The 18,728-nt window shown below is 32.4% G+C and overlaps 1 protein-coding gene across 1 annotated transcript; it reads left to right on the forward strand.

Annotated features, from left to right (window-relative positions):
- Positions 1–700: 700 nt before the first annotated feature.
- On the forward strand, positions 701–13,926 carry LOC139521191 (methionine aminopeptidase 2-like). Its single transcript, XM_071314530.1, has 12 exons — positions 701–900; positions 1,943–2,035; positions 2,306–2,356; positions 3,583–3,688; positions 4,231–4,336; positions 4,895–4,950; positions 5,312–5,493; positions 7,914–8,008; positions 8,724–8,820; positions 9,522–9,625; positions 10,330–10,445; positions 12,556–13,926. The coding sequence occupies exons 1-12, from the start codon at positions 750–752 to the stop codon at positions 12,806–12,808; spliced, it is 1,410 nt and encodes a 469-aa protein (XP_071170631.1). The 5' UTR covers positions 701–749; the 3' UTR covers positions 12,809–13,926.
- The last annotated feature ends 4,802 nt before the right edge of the window (positions 13,927–18,728 follow it).

The raw sequence follows: 18,728 nt of genomic DNA on the forward strand, positions 1-18,728 counted from the left end.
AATTCAGTCCGGTCAACTTTATTTTGAAGAAAAACATTTTTTTCAAGAAAGTTTATATTTTCATATTATATATTTAGTGAAGTCGCAGATTTCTCAGTTTCATGACTTAAATCATGAATATTGTTAATCATTTTTTTTGGCAGAAAAACATTTTTGTTTATCATGAAGTTTATATTTTCGTATGTTATATTTATTAATCTCATAGATTCCTGAATTTCATGGACGAATATTGTAAAACAAAAAAGATATTAACACTTGTGTTGATCATTTCAATATGATTTAAAGTATATATCGGCGAATGTGAATACCGTGAATACTTTTTTTTTTACTATAAATTTATATTTTCGTATAATTTATTTATAAATCTCACAGGTTCCTGAATTTCTTGGACAAATATTGTAAAACAAAAGAGATATTAACACATGTTGTCGAGGAGTTGAATATATGTATAGTGTATAACGGCGAGTGTGAATACCGTCCGGTCAACTTTATTTACTCAAAAATATTATTTTTCACTTTTTTTATTTGATTTTCATAAAAAATATTTTAATATCTTTAAGGTCTACAAATATTAAACAAATCTACCGAATAACAAAATAGTTATGACTATTTATATCTCGTCCGGTCAACCGTCCTGTCACTATCCGGGCAATCGTCCTGTCATTAGTGCAACCCAAGAAAGGGGGACATGTTCGCCGTTTTCTCCGGCATATCTATTTTTATGAAGCAAGCAAACCCTGAACGTTAGCATGGCTGAAGTAGTTGCAAATAAAGTTGAAACTGTAGTTTCAGAAACTGTTAATGGTGATGTAGATGATAAACTTATCGAAAATGTGTCTGAAAATCAAAGTGACGACCCTGTCAAAAAGAAAAAGAAGAAGAAGAAGAAAAAGAAAGCTGGTAATTGACATTGTGTACAGCATGTGTAGTAAAACTATAGTTGAATAGACCTTATCGCTATTTGTCCACCTTTACTGGATATCACACAGGATCCCGTAAAATTTTGACGTCATAAAACAAAATATCTGACGCCACAATGGAAAAGTGATTGTTGTTGACGTCAAAAGTTCAAATGGCCGGGTCAGCCGGGATTAGTGATAAGGTGTATGTATTTCCTCATAATTTCCATTCAATCAACTGTCATGAACAAAGCTTGACATTTTGACGGAAATCATCATGTCCCTTAAAATTGATTGTCATTCATTTTTAGTGTAAATTAACTGCATATTTTTCCTTCCTATATTATGATATTTACACATTTGGTATTTAGCTGAATTTAGTCGTATGAAATATATAATTATATGGAGATAAGAGGACCTCATATCTGCTCCAAATAGAAAGGACCTACTGGTGTCAATTACATACCTGCCAACTTTCGACTTTTCACTTTTTAGGCCTGTACTACATAATTTTACCCTTTGTCACAAATGCATGATCGTGATTCTGAAAAAAACCTCTGAAACACGATTTGTGAAAATCAGCAACAATCACTTTTTAATTATTACCTTAAATGATTTAATTGTGATGTCAAAGTCTACAGGAACTTGTGTGATTCTATATATGTAATGACAAATGTGGATACTAGTGTAAATACGTCTATTACCAGCCATGTTGGATCACCAAATCTTTGGCACAGTACTCATTAGGCTTCTTGCTCTGAGATTAAAGGTTACTCGGCTTCATCAACTTATGGGGAACGAATTGTTTTAGTTTAATTATCTGCTAGTTTAAAAATAAGGAGTTGTGGTATCATGGTGATAGCAATTATAGTGGCATATGGCCAATAAAAGCACTGATTAGTTGGTTGGTACCAGGTCAAATAAGCACCAAATATTATCAATTTGGTACCTTAGTCAAATAAACATCCACATGATCTTGTACATGTTGTTATTATTCCCTGATATTCTTTCATTATAGTTATGATGTACATATAATATTTTAGAAACTGATAACACAGAAGATGGTGAGAAAGACGATGACTTAAATGAAGTAAACGATAAATTAAGTAATCAGAAGCTGGAGAATGGAGAACCAGGTAAATGTATAACTATTAGAATAGTCTGTTGATATATACTTACAAAATGTACCTATTTATATAGATCGACAGCTAAATGAATTAGAAAATTAACCAAAGAGAAAGGTCAAGGATGGTCTGACAATTTTCATTTTGCCTTTTAAGAGTTAGGGCCCATGATTGCTTTAACAATGAACCTAATAAATGTAAGTACAAACTAGTTTAGATAGGCTGTTGCTTTAAGTAATAATTTTTTGACGTCAATAATGTTTTTATTTATTTATTTTAAAGCTCAAGCTACAGGAGAAGCAACTAAGAAAAAGAAAAAGAAGAAAAAAGGAGGTCAGTTACAGATATAAACTGTTTCAATAAATTTTTTGTGGTAAATGATTGTATATTATAATTTTTATAATTTTAGGAGGGTTTTTTTTTGGGTGGGGGTGGGGGGGGGGACGGGTATGTTTTTAAGATGTCAATAAATTCATCTGCCTGTCTGTCTGTTCATCTGTATGTCAAGTTTAAGTGCTATTTAAGAAAATGATCACAATTGTAAAACTTTACCAGAGGAAGTGCATAAAGTATATATATATTAACTCGTCTAAACATCAACCCAACAATGTTAGATCTGTAAATTTGCTTTCGCAAATTTTTGGTTCTTCCCTCGCCGGGATTCGAACCCATGCTACTGTGATAACGTGACACCAATTCGCCTGCACTGCAGCTGTCCCGCTAGACCACACGACCACCTGGGCTCTCAAAAAAAGAGCTTTCGCTGGCCGTGTGTTACCTTTCCTCGTCAGTTTTAATCTAGCGGCATACTACAGTACATGATATATAAGGCATGAAGATGTTATTGTTACAGATCAGCTAAATTATCTATAGTAAAGGATCCTACAAATTAATGTAATATACAGTCACAGAAAATAATTATATTTATAAGTACGTCTGAGTCAGATATATAATAATACAGCTGTTCAAAAGTCATAAATTGATAGAGAGAAAACAAATCTGGGTTACAAAATAAAACCGATGAAACACATCAACTATAAGAGGAAAACAAGGTAACAACAGAAACAGGGAAGTGTAACAATTGCCAATGCAACTTACATAGACATGACTATTTGATAACAACTGCCATTCCTGACTTGGTACATGTCATTTTTAGAAAAAATTGTGGGTTGAACCCAAGGATCCGGAATTTTTTTCACCTTATTTCGGTCATTTTCATATAACTTAAAAGTTGGTGCCCCTTTTCAAAAACAGATGGTGGTGGTGGTGGTGGTGGTGGTGGTGGTGGTGGTGTATGTAATGCTTATTTCCACTTAACTCAGTTTAAGTTCAAATTTTGGCAGCTTCACTTTAACAGTTCTTCAGTTATGTCCCTTTATAATGTTATATGCAAGCGGGGTCATCATCTGTGTCCATATGGACACATTCCCCATTTATTTAATGTACATTACATAAAAATTAAATGTTATATAATAGTATTTCCCCAGTGTTTTGTGTACCAGTATACATTTTATAAGTTATTATTACATTTATATAAGAGAATGATGATTTTTTTTTAGGTGGTAAACAACAAACAGATCCGCCTTCTTTACCAATATCTGAACTTTTTCCTGATGGAAATTATCCTGAAGGGGAAATAATGAAACATCCTGAGGTCAAGGACTTGTAAGTATCTTAGAATATTGGAAATAATGTAAAAGTTAGGAGATGTGGTATGCTGGCCAATGAGACAGCTGTTTACAAATGACCTGTCAGACCATATGATAAAGATATGAATTATTACATGTCACTTTGCCATATTCATCAATGGTTAAAACCCATACTGTATCATAAACCAAAAAGGCTTTGGGATAGCCTTGATATTAGATTATTCAATTTTCACTCTCATTGTTGTTTAATCATGTTCATAGTAAATGGCTTTTAAAGACAACAGTATGTTTTTGTTATGAGTTCAGTTCCTGCTAAATAAACACTAACTGGTCAACTAATATATTTTGACTTTATTTGATGTACATGTTTATCTTCCAACAACCTTATTTGACCTCTATTCATGTTAAATGATGCTAGTAATGTTTTGACATTTTTAAAAGTAATTAATTTAAGGAGTTACTATGAATAATAATGTGTTCATTCACTGTCAATTAAGCATACTTTAAATTGTATTTGCACTCTTCTTGTATTTCTTGCTTTCTGTTTGAATAATTTAGTCAGACTGCCAAAGACAGATTCACAGATGAAGAAAAGCGAGCATTGGACAGAGCAAATACATACATTTACCAAGAAGTACGACAAGCTGCTGAAGCCCATAGACAGGTATCTTATTTGTTTTCCTAATAAAAGAGAATTGATGTATTGTTGAAGATTTGATGTCCAGCACAATATAAAAAAAAAGATGGAGTGTGGTAGGATTTGCAATGAGATAACTATCCATGCATATTCAGAATGAAACAAATAAAAATTGTTTCAGTAGGGTCCACCAGTACATGATGAGTACTAGCTCTAGGAAGCAAATGTCTGTTTGGTAACTTTAATTCCTAAAATGGATCCTTAAGAAAACTTTCTAAAAAATTTTGTTTAATATCTTAGTGTAAGGTCTAAGGTCTTTTCTTATTTGAATCCACTCAACAAGAATATGTGCATCTCCCAACACATTCCCTATTTCCCTTGATTTTTTTCTGAACAAGTAGCAATTTATGTGCAAATGAAATTTATATTTAATTGATAAGTTGTGCCAATTAAAGAAATCATATTTGTTGACAGTTAACATCATATCAGCAAGTTAACAGGAGAGGAATACATATTTTTTAACTATGAATGGCAAAAAAAAATGGTCACAAATCAATATGAAGTTTAATCTTCTTTTTTTTACAGACAAGACAATATATGCAAAATTATATAAAGCCAGGTCAGACTATGATAGAAATTTGGTAAGATTAACTCACTTCAGTATAAACATTTAATTGATATAGAGAAGTGTGTTGTTTTAGAGTTATGGTTATATTTTTAGTACAGTAGTGAACTGTGAAAATGTAGTCAATTTTTTGTTGTATATATATATCAAACCCCTGAACACCATAGTCAGGTGTTGATGTAAAGGGATTGTTAAAGCCTGACTACTGAAAAACAAATAAAAAAAAAGTTTTTGTGAAAACAGATGAGAAAATGGTCAGTAACTATTTTGAAAATTAAAAGAGATGTTAATAGAATCCCAATTGGAATATGCAAATGTTTAACATATATTTGATGAACTTTTACCCAGAAATAATGTATTATTTGTATGATGTTTAGTGAGACATTGGAGGGTATATCGAGGAAGACCATTAATGAGAAAGGTTTAGAGGCAGGATTAGCCTTCCCTACAGGTTGTTCACTTAATAATTGTGCCGCCCACTACACCCCTAATGCTGGAGATCCTACAGTATTACAGTATGATGATGTTTGTAAAATAGACTTTGGTACTCATATTAATGGTAAGTCATTATACATAGGACTAGACCAATAAATATCATCAATTTTATGAACCACAGTGGTCTTGTTTTATAATATTGAATTTAATAATAAGTGCATTAGTTTTCTGCTTCAATTGTTTCATATTTTTCAAGTCAGGGGATTTTATTGCCTAACATACAGTATGGATTTTTATACGACCGCAAAATTTGAAAAATTTTTCGTCGTATATTGCTATCACGTTGGCGTCGGCGTCGTCGGCGTCGGCGCCGTCGGCGTCGTCGTCGTCCGAATACTTTTAGTTTTCGCACTCTAACTTTAGTAAAAGTGAATGGAAATCTATGAAATTTTAACACAAGGTTTATGACCACAAAAGGAAGGTTGGTATTGATTTTGGGAGTTTTGGTCCCAACATTTTAGGAATTAGGGGCCAAAAAGGGCCCAAATAAGCATTTTCTTGGTTTTCGCACTATAACTTTAGTTTAAGTTAATAGAAATCTATGAAATTTTGACACAAGGTTTATGACCACAAAAGGAAGGTTGGGATTGATTTTGGGAGTTTTGGTTCCAACAGTTTAGGAATTAAGGGCCAAAAAAGGGCCCAAATAAGCATTATTCTTGGTTTTTGCACCATAACTTTAGTATAAGTAAATAGAAATCTATGAAATTTAAACACAAGGTTTATGACCATAAAAGAAAGGTTGGGTTTGATTTTGGTAGTTTTGGTCCTAACAGTTTAGGAATAAGGGGCCCAAAGGGTCCAAAATTGAACTTTGTGTGATTTCATCAAAAATTGAATAATTGGGGTTCTTTGATATGCCGAATCTAACTATGTATGTAGATTCTTAATTTTTGGTCCCGTTTTCAAATTGGTCTACATTAAGGTCCAAAGGGTCCAAAATTAAACTTAGTTTGATTTTAACAAAAATTAAATCCTTGGGGTTCTTTGATATGCTGAATCTAAAAATGTACTTAGATTTTTAATTATTGGCCTAGTTTTCAAGTTAGTCCAAATTGGGGTCCAAAATTAAACTTTGTTTGTTTTCATCAAAAATTGAATAATTGGGGTTCTTTGATATGCCAAATCTAACTGTGTATGTAGATTCTTAATTTTTGGTCCAGTTTTCAAATTGGTCTACATTAAGGTCCAAAGGGTCCAAAATTAAACTTAGTTTGATTTTAACAAAAATTAAATTCTTGGGCTTATTTGATATGCTTTATCTAAATATGTACTTTGATTTTTGATTATGGGCCCAGTTTTCAAGTTGGTCCAAATCAGGATTCCATATCAAGTATTGTGCAATAGCAAGAAATTTTCAATTGCACAGTATTGCACAATAGCAAGAAATATCTAATTGCACAATATTGTGCAATAGCAATTAATTTTCAATTGGAGTTATCTTTCTTTGTATAGAATAGTAGTTGATAATATATGTTGGAAATTTGCCAGACATGACTATGATGTCATTTTCTATTTTTATTTGCCAATAACTTTATGTAAATAAATTCATTGGAAATTTCCCAATATAAAATGTTGCTGATGAAGCTTTTTTTCCTTATCTTATCTAAAATGTTTTTAGATAATGTATGTTGGACATTTGCCAGACATGACTATGATGTCATTTTCTATTTTTATTTGCCAATAACTTTATGTAAATAACTTCATTGGAAATTTGCCAATATAAAATGTTGTTGATAACAAACACTTTATTTTACATTTTAATATTTTATGATGTATTTAAAAGAGTAGTTATTGTTGCAAACTCCATTAGAAATTTGAATTAATATCAGTTTTGGAAAAAGGGAAGCGAGGATGTGAAAAAAAGGGGGGGGGGTTTAAATTTTTCTCATTTCAGATTTCATAAATAAAAAGAAAATTTCTTCAAACATTTTTTTGAGAGGATTAATATTCAACAGCATAGTGAATTGCTCAAAGGCAAAAAAAAAAAAAAAAGTTCATTAGACCACATTCATTCTGTGTCAGAAACCTATGCTGTGTCAACTATTTAATTTAGATTTAAAAAGTTTGAAGAAGAAATCTTTAATTGATTTGTAAAATCTTGACATTTGTTTTGTGTAAAAAAAACCATGTAATGTCAAAAATTTGATCACAATCCAAATTCAGAGCTGTATCACGCTTGAATGTTTTGTCCATACTTGCCCCAACTGTTCAGGGTTCGACCTCTGCGGTCGTATAAAGCTGCGCCCTGCGGAGCACCTGGTTCTAATTGTTGAAATTGTTTTAAATTGCATCCACTTCATTTGAACTTTAGGGGATAGTCATCTCATTGGAATCATACCACACTTACTTATTTTTATGTTTTAAAAAAATTTAATACTTTGACAAGACTTCCTTTTGAATACCTTGAGTCCTTTCATGCATGTTTATTCTGTCAACAGTCAACTTTTGATCTAAACAATTTTGATACAATTGTCCTTTCAGGTAGAATTATTGACTGTGCTTTTACATTGTCTTTCAACCCTAGATATGACCGTTTGTTACAAGCAGTAAAAGATGCTACAAACACAGGTATAAAGGTATGTTCTTTTATAGGTTATTCAAATGTTTAAAACCATCAACATTTAACCTAAAATATAGATTATTTTCCTGTATATTTACTCTTCTTCTTTATTCTGTTTCTTGCTTTCAGACTTTTTGGATAACATTTTTGAGTATAAACCTAAGACATTTACTGCAGTGAAACCTGAATTCCACTAAAAGCATTCATATATTCATTAACTTATTCATTTAAGAGCTGAATTATTTTTAAAGTTACTTTGTACTTTTTGCAACATTTTCTTGTTGATTGCAAAAATGCTCAGATTGCTGCAAGTCTGTATTTAATGAGCCATATTACACATGTTCATTATGATGTTGAGATTTTAAATCATATGCCAAATTAGAGTTATAACCCAGATTTAACATTTCTTTTAACATGGAAATGTGAAAGTCCTAGCAAGATTAGGTGACTTTTAGCTGAGGGTGCATTAAGTTTTACCCTTGTTCATCTGTACATCCCGAAATTGGTTCCTGTTCTCTCACTTAAGTTTGTCTCAACCAAATGTTATAAAACTTATACACAATGCTTATTACCATAAAATAAAAATCAAGTTTGAATTTTAGTGGCGTCGCATTTATCGTTGTTGAGTTATGTCCCTCAAGTTATGCAAATCAATCGATCATGCAGCAATAAGTAAGTCTTTTGAAAAAGAAAAGGGTGAAGAATTAGACAATTTGATATTATAATTTCAGGCTGCCGGAATTGATGTTAGGTTATGTGATATTGGAGAATCTATACAAGAGGTCATGGAATCTTATGAAATTGAACTTGATGGAAAAACTTATCCAGGTATTATGTTTGCTATATTGTTAACTACTTGATATTATGACACAGCTGTTGTATACATTAAAAGTCATGAAGTTTTTAGTGAGTACTGAAGTAAGCAATAAGGCTACAAATTTCCTTCCATTGGGAATTATAATGCCCTTAAAATGTTAAATATTTATGTCAAAAGATATTTATACAACTAAACAAGTGATTTTTGTTTTGCTTAGTTCTATTAAAAAGTTAAAGCAATATAAAATTGAAAAGAATGTGTGTTCACCTGATTAATAGACTTGATACATGTTGTTTTTATATGTGGTTCATACGTGTTTCTCGTTTCTCCTTTTTATATAGATTCAACTGTTGGTTTTTATCATTTAAATGGTTTTACACTAGTTATTTTTGGGGCCCTTTATAGCTTGCTGTTCAGTGTGAGCTAAGGCTCCTTGTTGATGGCCCTACCTTGACATAGAATGGTTTACTTTTATAAATTGTTACTTAGATGGAGAGTTGTCTCATTGGCACTCATACCACATCTTCCTATATCTATTTATATATACAACATGTACATATTTGATTCTCTTTTAAGTTCCATGTTGGATAAACATATAACACAATACTACAGCAATATATTTTTTAAATACTGTATGTAACCAGAAAAAGATTGTCCATTCATTTACCCATTTGAATATAAAACAAGATAAGATACTTTGTTCCTTTTTCAGTCAAGTCCATAAGGAATCTAAATGGCCACTCTATAAGCCCTTACAGAATACATGCAGGAAAGACAGTGCCAATCGTCAAAGGAGGTGAAGCTACAAGAATGGAGGTAGGTTGAAATATTGTTTTCTCAAGACCTGTTGAAAATGATATCTTTAAAATAGAGAATGAAAATGGAAAATGTGTCAAAGAGACAACAACTTGACTATAGAGTGGAAAACACTAGCATTTTGGGAATTTTTTATCCTCAATGCTCTTCAACTTCTTACTTTATTTCTTGATATCCAAAATATAGTGCATTGATCATAACATTTTATACATCCTATCTATGAACATTTCCAGAAATTTATCAATGTATAGACGCTCAGATGTTCAAGTCACAAAAAGATGTTACACCTGTCAAGAAAATGACATTACTTTTACAAGGTGCAGGAATCTAAACATCTGTTCTAAAAATATAAATGATGTCATTGATGAAGTCATCTTCAAAAAAATATGGAGTTATCTCCCATTGTCCAGAATTTAAGTTGAATGAACTACAACCAATGAATTATACAATACAATATTTAATCTTAATTCTCATTGATAAATTAAAGCAATCTTTACCGTTCAATGCTTACAAGCACTTTGATTATTAATAAGGGCCTGAATGATTTGTAGGCAGAAGGTCTATGATTGGCAGCATGCACATTGCTCTATCATAATTTGATAATCGTTTTAAAAACTCTAAGTTTAGTGATCAAATTGATATGATTATTTACAATTACCAGAAGGTTTGTCACATTCAAATAATATAAATTGTCATTGTTACAGGAAATGGAGTTTTACGCCATAGAAACTTTTGGAAGTACAGGTAAAGGTGTTGTTCATGATGATATGGAAACTTCTCATTACATGAAGAACTTTGAAGCTGGACATGTTCCTTTGAGGTAGGTGATTTATATTTTCATTTAATGTATAATATTTATAGATTATTGTTCTTATCTTGATGAGATTGATTTTCTTGCTTGAGCCGGTTCGCCGAAAGTGAGAAAAGCAATCCAGTTAAGATGACCAATACTAATCTGTTTATCGCTATTTTCATTAGAAGCGCTTAGTTTCTAGTGATAATTTTTCATATCACTCGACTCCACTGAGAAAGGAAATTATCAGTCAGCAAGATCAAAGTAAAATTTGTAAAATAGCAATAATATTTAGTAGCACAGAATATTGTATTGTAAAAATTTACTGTATTTATTTCAAATAGTTTCTGTGGACTCCAATAATGGCACTGAACTGTAAGCTATTGCCATCACTTTTAAAATAAAATTGAGAATGGAAATGGGGAATGTGCCAAAGAGACAACCACCCGAACTTAGAGCAGACAACAGCAGAAGGTCACCAACAGGTCTTCAATGCAACGAGAAATTCCCACACCCGGAGGCGTCCCTCAGCTGGCCCCTAAACAAATATATACTAGTTCAGTGATAATGAACGCCATACTAAACTCCAAATTGTACACAAGAAACTAAAAATTAAAATAATACAAGACTGACAAAGGCCAGAGGCTCCTGACTTGGGACAGGCGCAAAAATGCTGCGTGGTTAAACATGTTTGTGAGATCTCAACCCTCCCCTATACCTCTAGCCAATGCAGAAAAGTAAATGCATAACAATACACACATTAAATTTAGTTCAAGAGAAGTCCGAGTCTGATGTCAGAAGATGTAACCAAAGAAAATAAACAAAATGACAATAATACATAAATAACATCAGATTACTAACATTTAAATGACATGCCAGTTCCAGACTTCAATTAAACTGATTGAAAAATTATGTCTTAATCATATGAATATCAGGCACAATCCTCCTCGTGAGGGGTTTAGTATCATACCATCATTACATATATGAGAAGAACATAACCCGTGTCATGCCAACAACTGGTTTATTAATAATAAATGTGTTTAGTTTCGATGCAAAGACCCTATAAGTGAATCAATATTAACGCCAAAATATGCAATCTTTAATGACCTGACAACAGTATCGTAACTATATCCCTTCTTAATAAGTCTATTTAAAGGTTTTGTTAGCTTCTGAGGTGAATACTGACATTTTTGTGCTATATTTACAAATGATGTCCTTATACCGATGATAAAGTTTAGTAAATGTTTTGACTAGTTTGTGGTGTAATAATTTTTCAGTAATACATAAATTTCTCTTGTTAAAATCTTAAACATTGTTACATACACGAGCGAATCATACAAGTTGAGATATATAAACACCGCAAGGTGGTGACAAGGGAACGTCACCATCAAAAAATGGATAATTAACGATAGGAAATGAGAAATCTTCTCTTTTATCATAAATTTTAGTATTAAGCTTTACATTAATGATAAATATATCAAGATCGAGGAAAGGGCAGTGGTCATTGTTAGTATTAGTTTTATTTAAAGTAAGTTCAACAGGATAAATTTCTTTAGTATACATATTGAAGTCGTCGTTATTAAAAGCCAAAATATCATCCAAATATCTGAAAGAATTATTAAATTTGTGTATCAGATGTTGTTTCGATGGGCCTTTGCTGATTTTTGTCATAAATTGTAACTCATAGCAATATAAAAACAGGTCCGCAATAAGTGGTGCACAAAAAGTCTTTTTTGAGCTATTTAAAAAATCTCTAAAAAAAAACAACCCTCAAGACTGGTAGAGATCTGCAATTAATTGTTATGATGAATTAGACAAGGCTTAAACAAATTAAAATTGTTCAAAAATTATTTTTTTCTATAGTCTATTGGTCAGTTTAACTAGTTGAATCTGTTCACATGGACCTCATTGTATAAAAGGTGATAAAGGGAAATAACTCTTATATTAAATTATGTCAATTGAGAGTGAATTTGAATTCATGGATAGGTTGACATCTTCCTAAACTCCATGAAAATTAGCATCCTTCAAAATTTAATGAATTTTTCTGTTCTTGAGTTTTTATTAGCTATACTTTACTTAAATGTTACAAAATATTTAAAAAAAACAATAAACTGTGACATTTTATTCTGTTTTTTAGAGTGCAGAAGTCTAAACAATTACTGAATTGTATCAACCAGAATTTTGGAACATTAGCATTCTGTAGACGTTGGTTAGATCGACTAGGACAGAGCAAGTATCTGATAGCTCTAAAGAACCTTACAGATGTGGGAATCATTGATGCATATCCGCCCCTCTGTGACACTAAAGGATGTTATACAGCTCAGTATGAACATACGATATTGTTAAGACCTACGTGTAAAGAGATCATTAGCAGAGGAACAGATTATTGATAAAATCAACTCTATTCTCATAGAATACATATTATTAAACTGAATGAAATGGTGGATTTTTTCCTTTCTGATAAGTTTTGGTCTCTTATTAAAAATGCAGTCTCTTTATGTTTAAGCTCCCTAAATATCCAAATGTAAAAGGAAGGTTTTATGTTAAAATATTTTTGATTTACTTTGTTTTTAAAAAAAAAAGGAGAAAGAAATATTCATATTAAAAAAACAAAAATCTGACTGCTTAATTTTAAATTTAAAATGAAAAAAAAAATCCTGGTATCTATGATGAGTTTATTTATTCTATATCATAATATGTCCTTTCATATTTCATTTAATGCTATTTTTCATTCAGACAAAATTTTCCACATAATCTTTACTTCATGCAGGGAAATATTAAATTCAAAACGAGTTCAATCTTAATTGTCATTGTCACCACTGTTTTGATCCTTTCTGATTTAGGGAACTGTTTTGTTAATTTTACCTGAGAAATTGGTCAACTCTGGCAAATAACAAAGTTCTCTTTAAAAATCAGGCCAAGGCCGCAATTTTTTTCACAGAGAATAGTGGTGAACGGGTTATTTGAGATTTTTCAGTATATCTATAAGCTTCATTTTTGTTAGCTGAACGAACCAACTGAAACAAATTGAAATATATTGTTTCATATGCATGACTTTACAACATTATTATTTATCACTTATTATGCTTGCATATCTTTCTTCAAGGGATATATCTAGATTTATCATTGTTAAATATTTATTTAAAAAATATAAAATCAACAGTAAATGAAAATTCTATATTACATGTCCTATCAACCTAGCTAACTAATATCAAACCTAAACAAGATGAATTTGAATTTTTGACGGGAAACAATCATGTCTAATATTCTGCTTGTATTATTTGTCTCAACTTTTTTTTATTTTAGAACATTTCAAAAAGTATTTTAAGTTTCTCACATTATTAAATAATATTCTAAAAAAAAACAACATTATAGTGAGTAATTATCTCCCTTGCTGAATTTATGAATTAGTGATTGTTATGTAAAACGTTGAAATGGTAATATAAAGAATAAAGAATCATGTATGTAATTTGATTACAGCTGAAATGCAAATAAAAGTTTGAAAATGTTTGATTCTTTTTTGACAATATATCATTATGACTGCTTATAAGGATATAGTACTGGATATGTATATTGTGTCTTGGTATAAATGGCCAGCTAAGAATGGGGATAGAATGTCTGGATAAGACTGGTCAGCTCATAATGGGTATAACGTGTCTTGGTATGGCTGGTTAGCTCAGAATGGAAATATAGTGCCTGGATATGACTAGTCAGCTTGGTATGAGGTATGAGGGGGGGGGGGGGGGGGGGGGGTAATGTGTTATGGTATGACAGTCCGCACTTAATGGGGATATTGTGTCTATATATGACTCTTAAGCTCAGAATTGGGATATTGTGTCTGGGTAAAACTAGTCCGCACAAAATAAGGATATTGTGTCTGGGTATGACTGCTGAGCTCAGAATAGGGGCATTTTGTCTGGGTATGACTGCTGAGCTCAGAATAGGGGCATTTTGTCTAGATATGACTGTTAAGTTTATAATTTAAATTTTGTGTCGAATTATGTCTGTTCAGATCAGACTGGGAAAGCTTGGTTTAGAGTGTGAATACTGTTTCAAGGTATTTTTTGTAGACCTTGACATGATTATATGATTTTCTAGACCTGGCGAAATATTGTGTCAATATATGATTACATAATTTTCTAGATCTTGTCAAAATACTGTGTCAAAATATAATTACATGATTTCCTAGATCTTGTGAAAACTCTGTCAAGATATAATTACATGATTTCCTAGACCTGGCGAAATATTGTGTCAATATATGATTACATAATTTCCTAGATCTTGTGAAAATACTGTGTCAAAATATAATTACATGATTTCCTAGACCTTGTGAAAATTCTATGTCAAGATATGAATACATACCACCATTTTCATGAATGGTGGAGGGATTTTTTAGCAGCACAGAATTTTGAATGTTTTAAGTGTTACATTGCACCCAAAGTCTTAAACTTACATTTTATTAGTTACCTTACACACTTTGAACTGTAATATAGACCATATAAACTGTAAATAATAATTTTATGTCCATGTAACTGTCTCAACCGCGCGTCGTGGCGTGAGTGTTGGCTACGGCTTGTCTACCCTGTGCCTCTTTATAATCATCTAGATTTTACTATTATCACCGCTTGTGCATCATTTTAGTGATATTATAAACTTTTTATTAATTTACCAGAACTTTTTATGCCAGCCTAGTAAATCCAATATGGCGACCCACTAAGTCCGTGCAGAAATTTGGCGCCATTTTTTCATTGAACATTTGTACAATCATCTCATACTTGAACATTTCATTGCCATACTAGTCTTCATATCGCTTATATATTATAATCTGCAATTTACTAATGACAACAAACAAACTTAGAAAATACATTGCAAGGCAGCAACCTACAGTACAAGGTATCCAAAGAAGAACTCCTATCTTGTTATCTGAGAGCAAAGGAACAAGGCTTGAAAGAGAAATCCAATCGGACAACTCAATCCATGACAAAATTGTCTTTAAATGCAAACCAGGGGCCTCTACACAACAGTGTGTTGATTGGTTAAAAGAAAATTTTAAAACCGAGATCAAAAACTTTGGAGATATTCATCTATATGTATGGGCAGCTACATGCAACCTGACTACTAAACACCGAGGTGGCTCTATATCTCTAACATCTTCAAATAATAGTTCAATAGATCTAGTACTAAAACTGTACAGAGACATTATAAGCTTCATTGAAAAATTTCCATCCTGCCGGGTTACCTTCCTGAATATCCCAGTATACTCCATATACAAATACAACGAAAGTCTAAAGGTACCCAATCCTGAGGATGTAATTGAACAAGACCATAACTTACTCCATCAGATCCACATTCTCAACGCTGAGATTAACAAACTAAATCGATCATTGAGAGTCACATCACCAGACTTTAATGTAAACCTATGTGTTAACCCTAAACACACTACACGTAGAGGACAAGGAATTGCTTCCAAATTATCCTATAACTTTGAACTTTATCAGGACGGGATTCATCCCAGATATTTACTAAATACAGTTTGGTTACATAAACTAGTACTACAAATAAGATTTGATTGCTGGTTTGTTTAAATTCTACCTTAAAGTACTCTATAAAGAAATATATTGTGGTCAGTGTGGATGTTCCCACGCTACACCAATACCAACCTACTTACAGAGATCCAAGACATACTGTAGACAACTCTTAAGTAAGTGTATATAGGATACCTAATTTTACAACATTTTACCAATTTTATCAATTTTATCCAAGTCTGTGGTAAGTGTGGATGTTACCACGCTATACCAAATCCAATCGTAACTGATTTGCTATTAATAAAAATTTAAGTAGTCCCATTAGTCATCAGTGGTAAGTGTGGATGTATCCACGCTAAACCAAAACAGATTCATCAATATAATCCGCCGCCCTAGTAACTTTCAAACAAAAACAAAAAGCTGTATCAAGATCTCACTTAAAGCTGATTTATTACTAAGCTTCTCTATACCAGGAATTAAATTGTGCGCTACACAACACTGGTAAGTGTGGATGTCACCACGCTATACCAATACCTATTTTACCTGATTTGTCAATAAAATTTATGTGCCCGTAGTAGCTTTTCCGAAAAAGCAGCAACAATATTTCACTTACAGCATAATTCATACTAATTTACCATATATATACCAATACTTGTGCATTGCATAACACTGGTAAGTGTGGATGTCACCACGCTATACCAACTCCATCTCATCTATCTGATTTATCAATAAAATTTGTATCCATAGTAGCTTTCTTAAAAAGCTGTATCAACATTCATATAAAACTGAACTTATTCTATACCAGAAATATAACTTTGCGTTACATAATACTGGTAAGTGTGGATGTCACCACGCTATTCCAATTCCACCTCATCTATCTGATTTATCAATAAAATTTGTATCCGTAGTAGCTTTCCAAAAAAAAGCGGTATCAAGATTTCATTTAAAACAGAACTAACCAAGCTAAACCTATACCAATTTATATATAATTAACACTGAAACTATAACTCATACAGCATCATTACATGGTAAGTGTGGATGTTACCACGCTATACCAGATATAATTAATCAAAGGAGGTAATTTTAACATCATAATCTTCGTGAAAGATAGAATACTTCTGTGGCTCCCCTCGAAACAATTATAGGACACATTAACTCAAACAGCATCAGGTATTAGACTCAGGTGTTGTGGTAAGTGTGGACGTCACCACGCTATACCAAAGATACACATATAATCCAGGAAATCTTCAGCTAGCCTCTCATTCTAGCTAAAACACAGCTGACTCAATATTTACAGACCTTCTTATTGTGGACATTGTTAATATCTCTAGTGGTAAGTGTGGATGTCACCACGCTATACCAAATACGGGAATATATAGTCTAAACGCTAAGCTTCTTATTTCAAACACATCTGGCTGTAATTACACTTAACTCCTCTCTTGTGGATATCAGTATTACGTTAAGTGGTAAGTGTGGACGTCACCACGCTATACCAAAATATTCACCAAAATATTCATCTTTTCACAGATATTATTCTAGAGGTCCGACCTGTTGTGGAATTAGGCGAAATTTTCTTGTCTATTACAAAATAAAAATAAATAAATAAAAATCAATTAACAGCAGCTCTAAACAACGTGGTAAGTGTGGATGCTCCCACGCTATACCAATATCTTACCTTCGATACAACCCAACTTCAACTTTGTTCAGAAACAAATATTCTCCTTGGTAAGTGTGGATGTCACCACGCTATTCCATCATCTCAAGCTTCATCTGATAAAAACATATATCTAATATCAATCATTCTATTATGGCAAGTTTACGACCAACTAGAGACCGGATACCTACACAAGTCTTCACTCCATCTAAAGTCAACGTCTCAGTAAAATCCTACTTATTGAATGAGCAAAAAGCCATCGGGAAAATAGTGGACGCCACCATACGACCAACGGATGTAGACTTACAATATAAACATGGTAACATTATCTTGGAATTCTCTGCAGCAACCTATCTGCATTTCAGCAAAACTCTACTTCAACATCTTGAGGCACATACTGATCTCACATGCAGCATACATGATAAACAGGACAAATCTGGTAAGGTGGTAGAACAATCTATTGCAGTTAAATGCAATCAAAACTTGCGTCAACATTACAGAATCAACCTATATAATACCACCTGCAGAGTGGAAGTGAATGGACGTAACCACCACATGTTTTTTGATGAATTACAGGCTATATCCAAACAAATGGACAGCATCAAAGACTACTCATCTGTCAATAAGAAAATTAGGGATGAATGTATTAAATTGCAACAAACATCTGCAAAGAAAATAAATAAAACATCTCCTCCTGCTATCCTGAACAACAGTGCATCCGAAGATCAATCTGTGACTACCAACACATTCTCTAAAGAGCTGACTGTGGCTAACAAAAACCACCAAGACACAGTTAACAAAGGCACTGACAGACCAGTTCCAGACAATATTTGTCCTAAATGTAACCGAACACTACTTTCACGAGGCGTCTTCTGCATTAAAGGCAGCCATTGGATTCACTATGCCTGTGAAAAGCTAAAAAAATCAGAAATTGAAGAACTGGAAAAAGAGTCGAACAACATCCAGTACACATGCACCATATGTAATGCAAGAGACTCTATACCAGCTGATGGAAATATACCAACTAAGCAAACACAAAAAGTCAAGAAACTTATGCCAGTTGTCATTCCAGATGTAGCATCACCACTTTCTTGTGTCTCCGCTGCCAGGGCTATCTTAAATGAGGAAACA

The sequence above is a fragment of the Mytilus edulis genome, chromosome 1 (genome assembly GCF_963676685.1).
Source record: "Mytilus edulis chromosome 1, xbMytEdul2.2, whole genome shotgun sequence".
Taxonomy (NCBI): domain Eukaryota; kingdom Metazoa; phylum Mollusca; class Bivalvia; order Mytilida; family Mytilidae; genus Mytilus; species Mytilus edulis.

Excerpts from the sequence above, each read along its gene's own strand:
- LOC139521191 (XM_071314530.1), top strand. The coding sequence starts at position 750 with ATGGCTGAAGTAGTTGCAAATAAAGTTGAAACTGTAGTTTCAGAAACT. Across the intron at positions 2,036-2,305 it reads GCTGGAGAATGGAGAACCAG|CTCAAGCTACAGGAGAAGCA; the intron begins GTAAATGTATAA and ends TTTATTTTAAAG. Across the intron at positions 8,009-8,723 it reads CTACAAACACAGGTATAAAG|GCTGCCGGAATTGATGTTAG; the intron begins GTATGTTCTTTT and ends TTATAATTTCAG.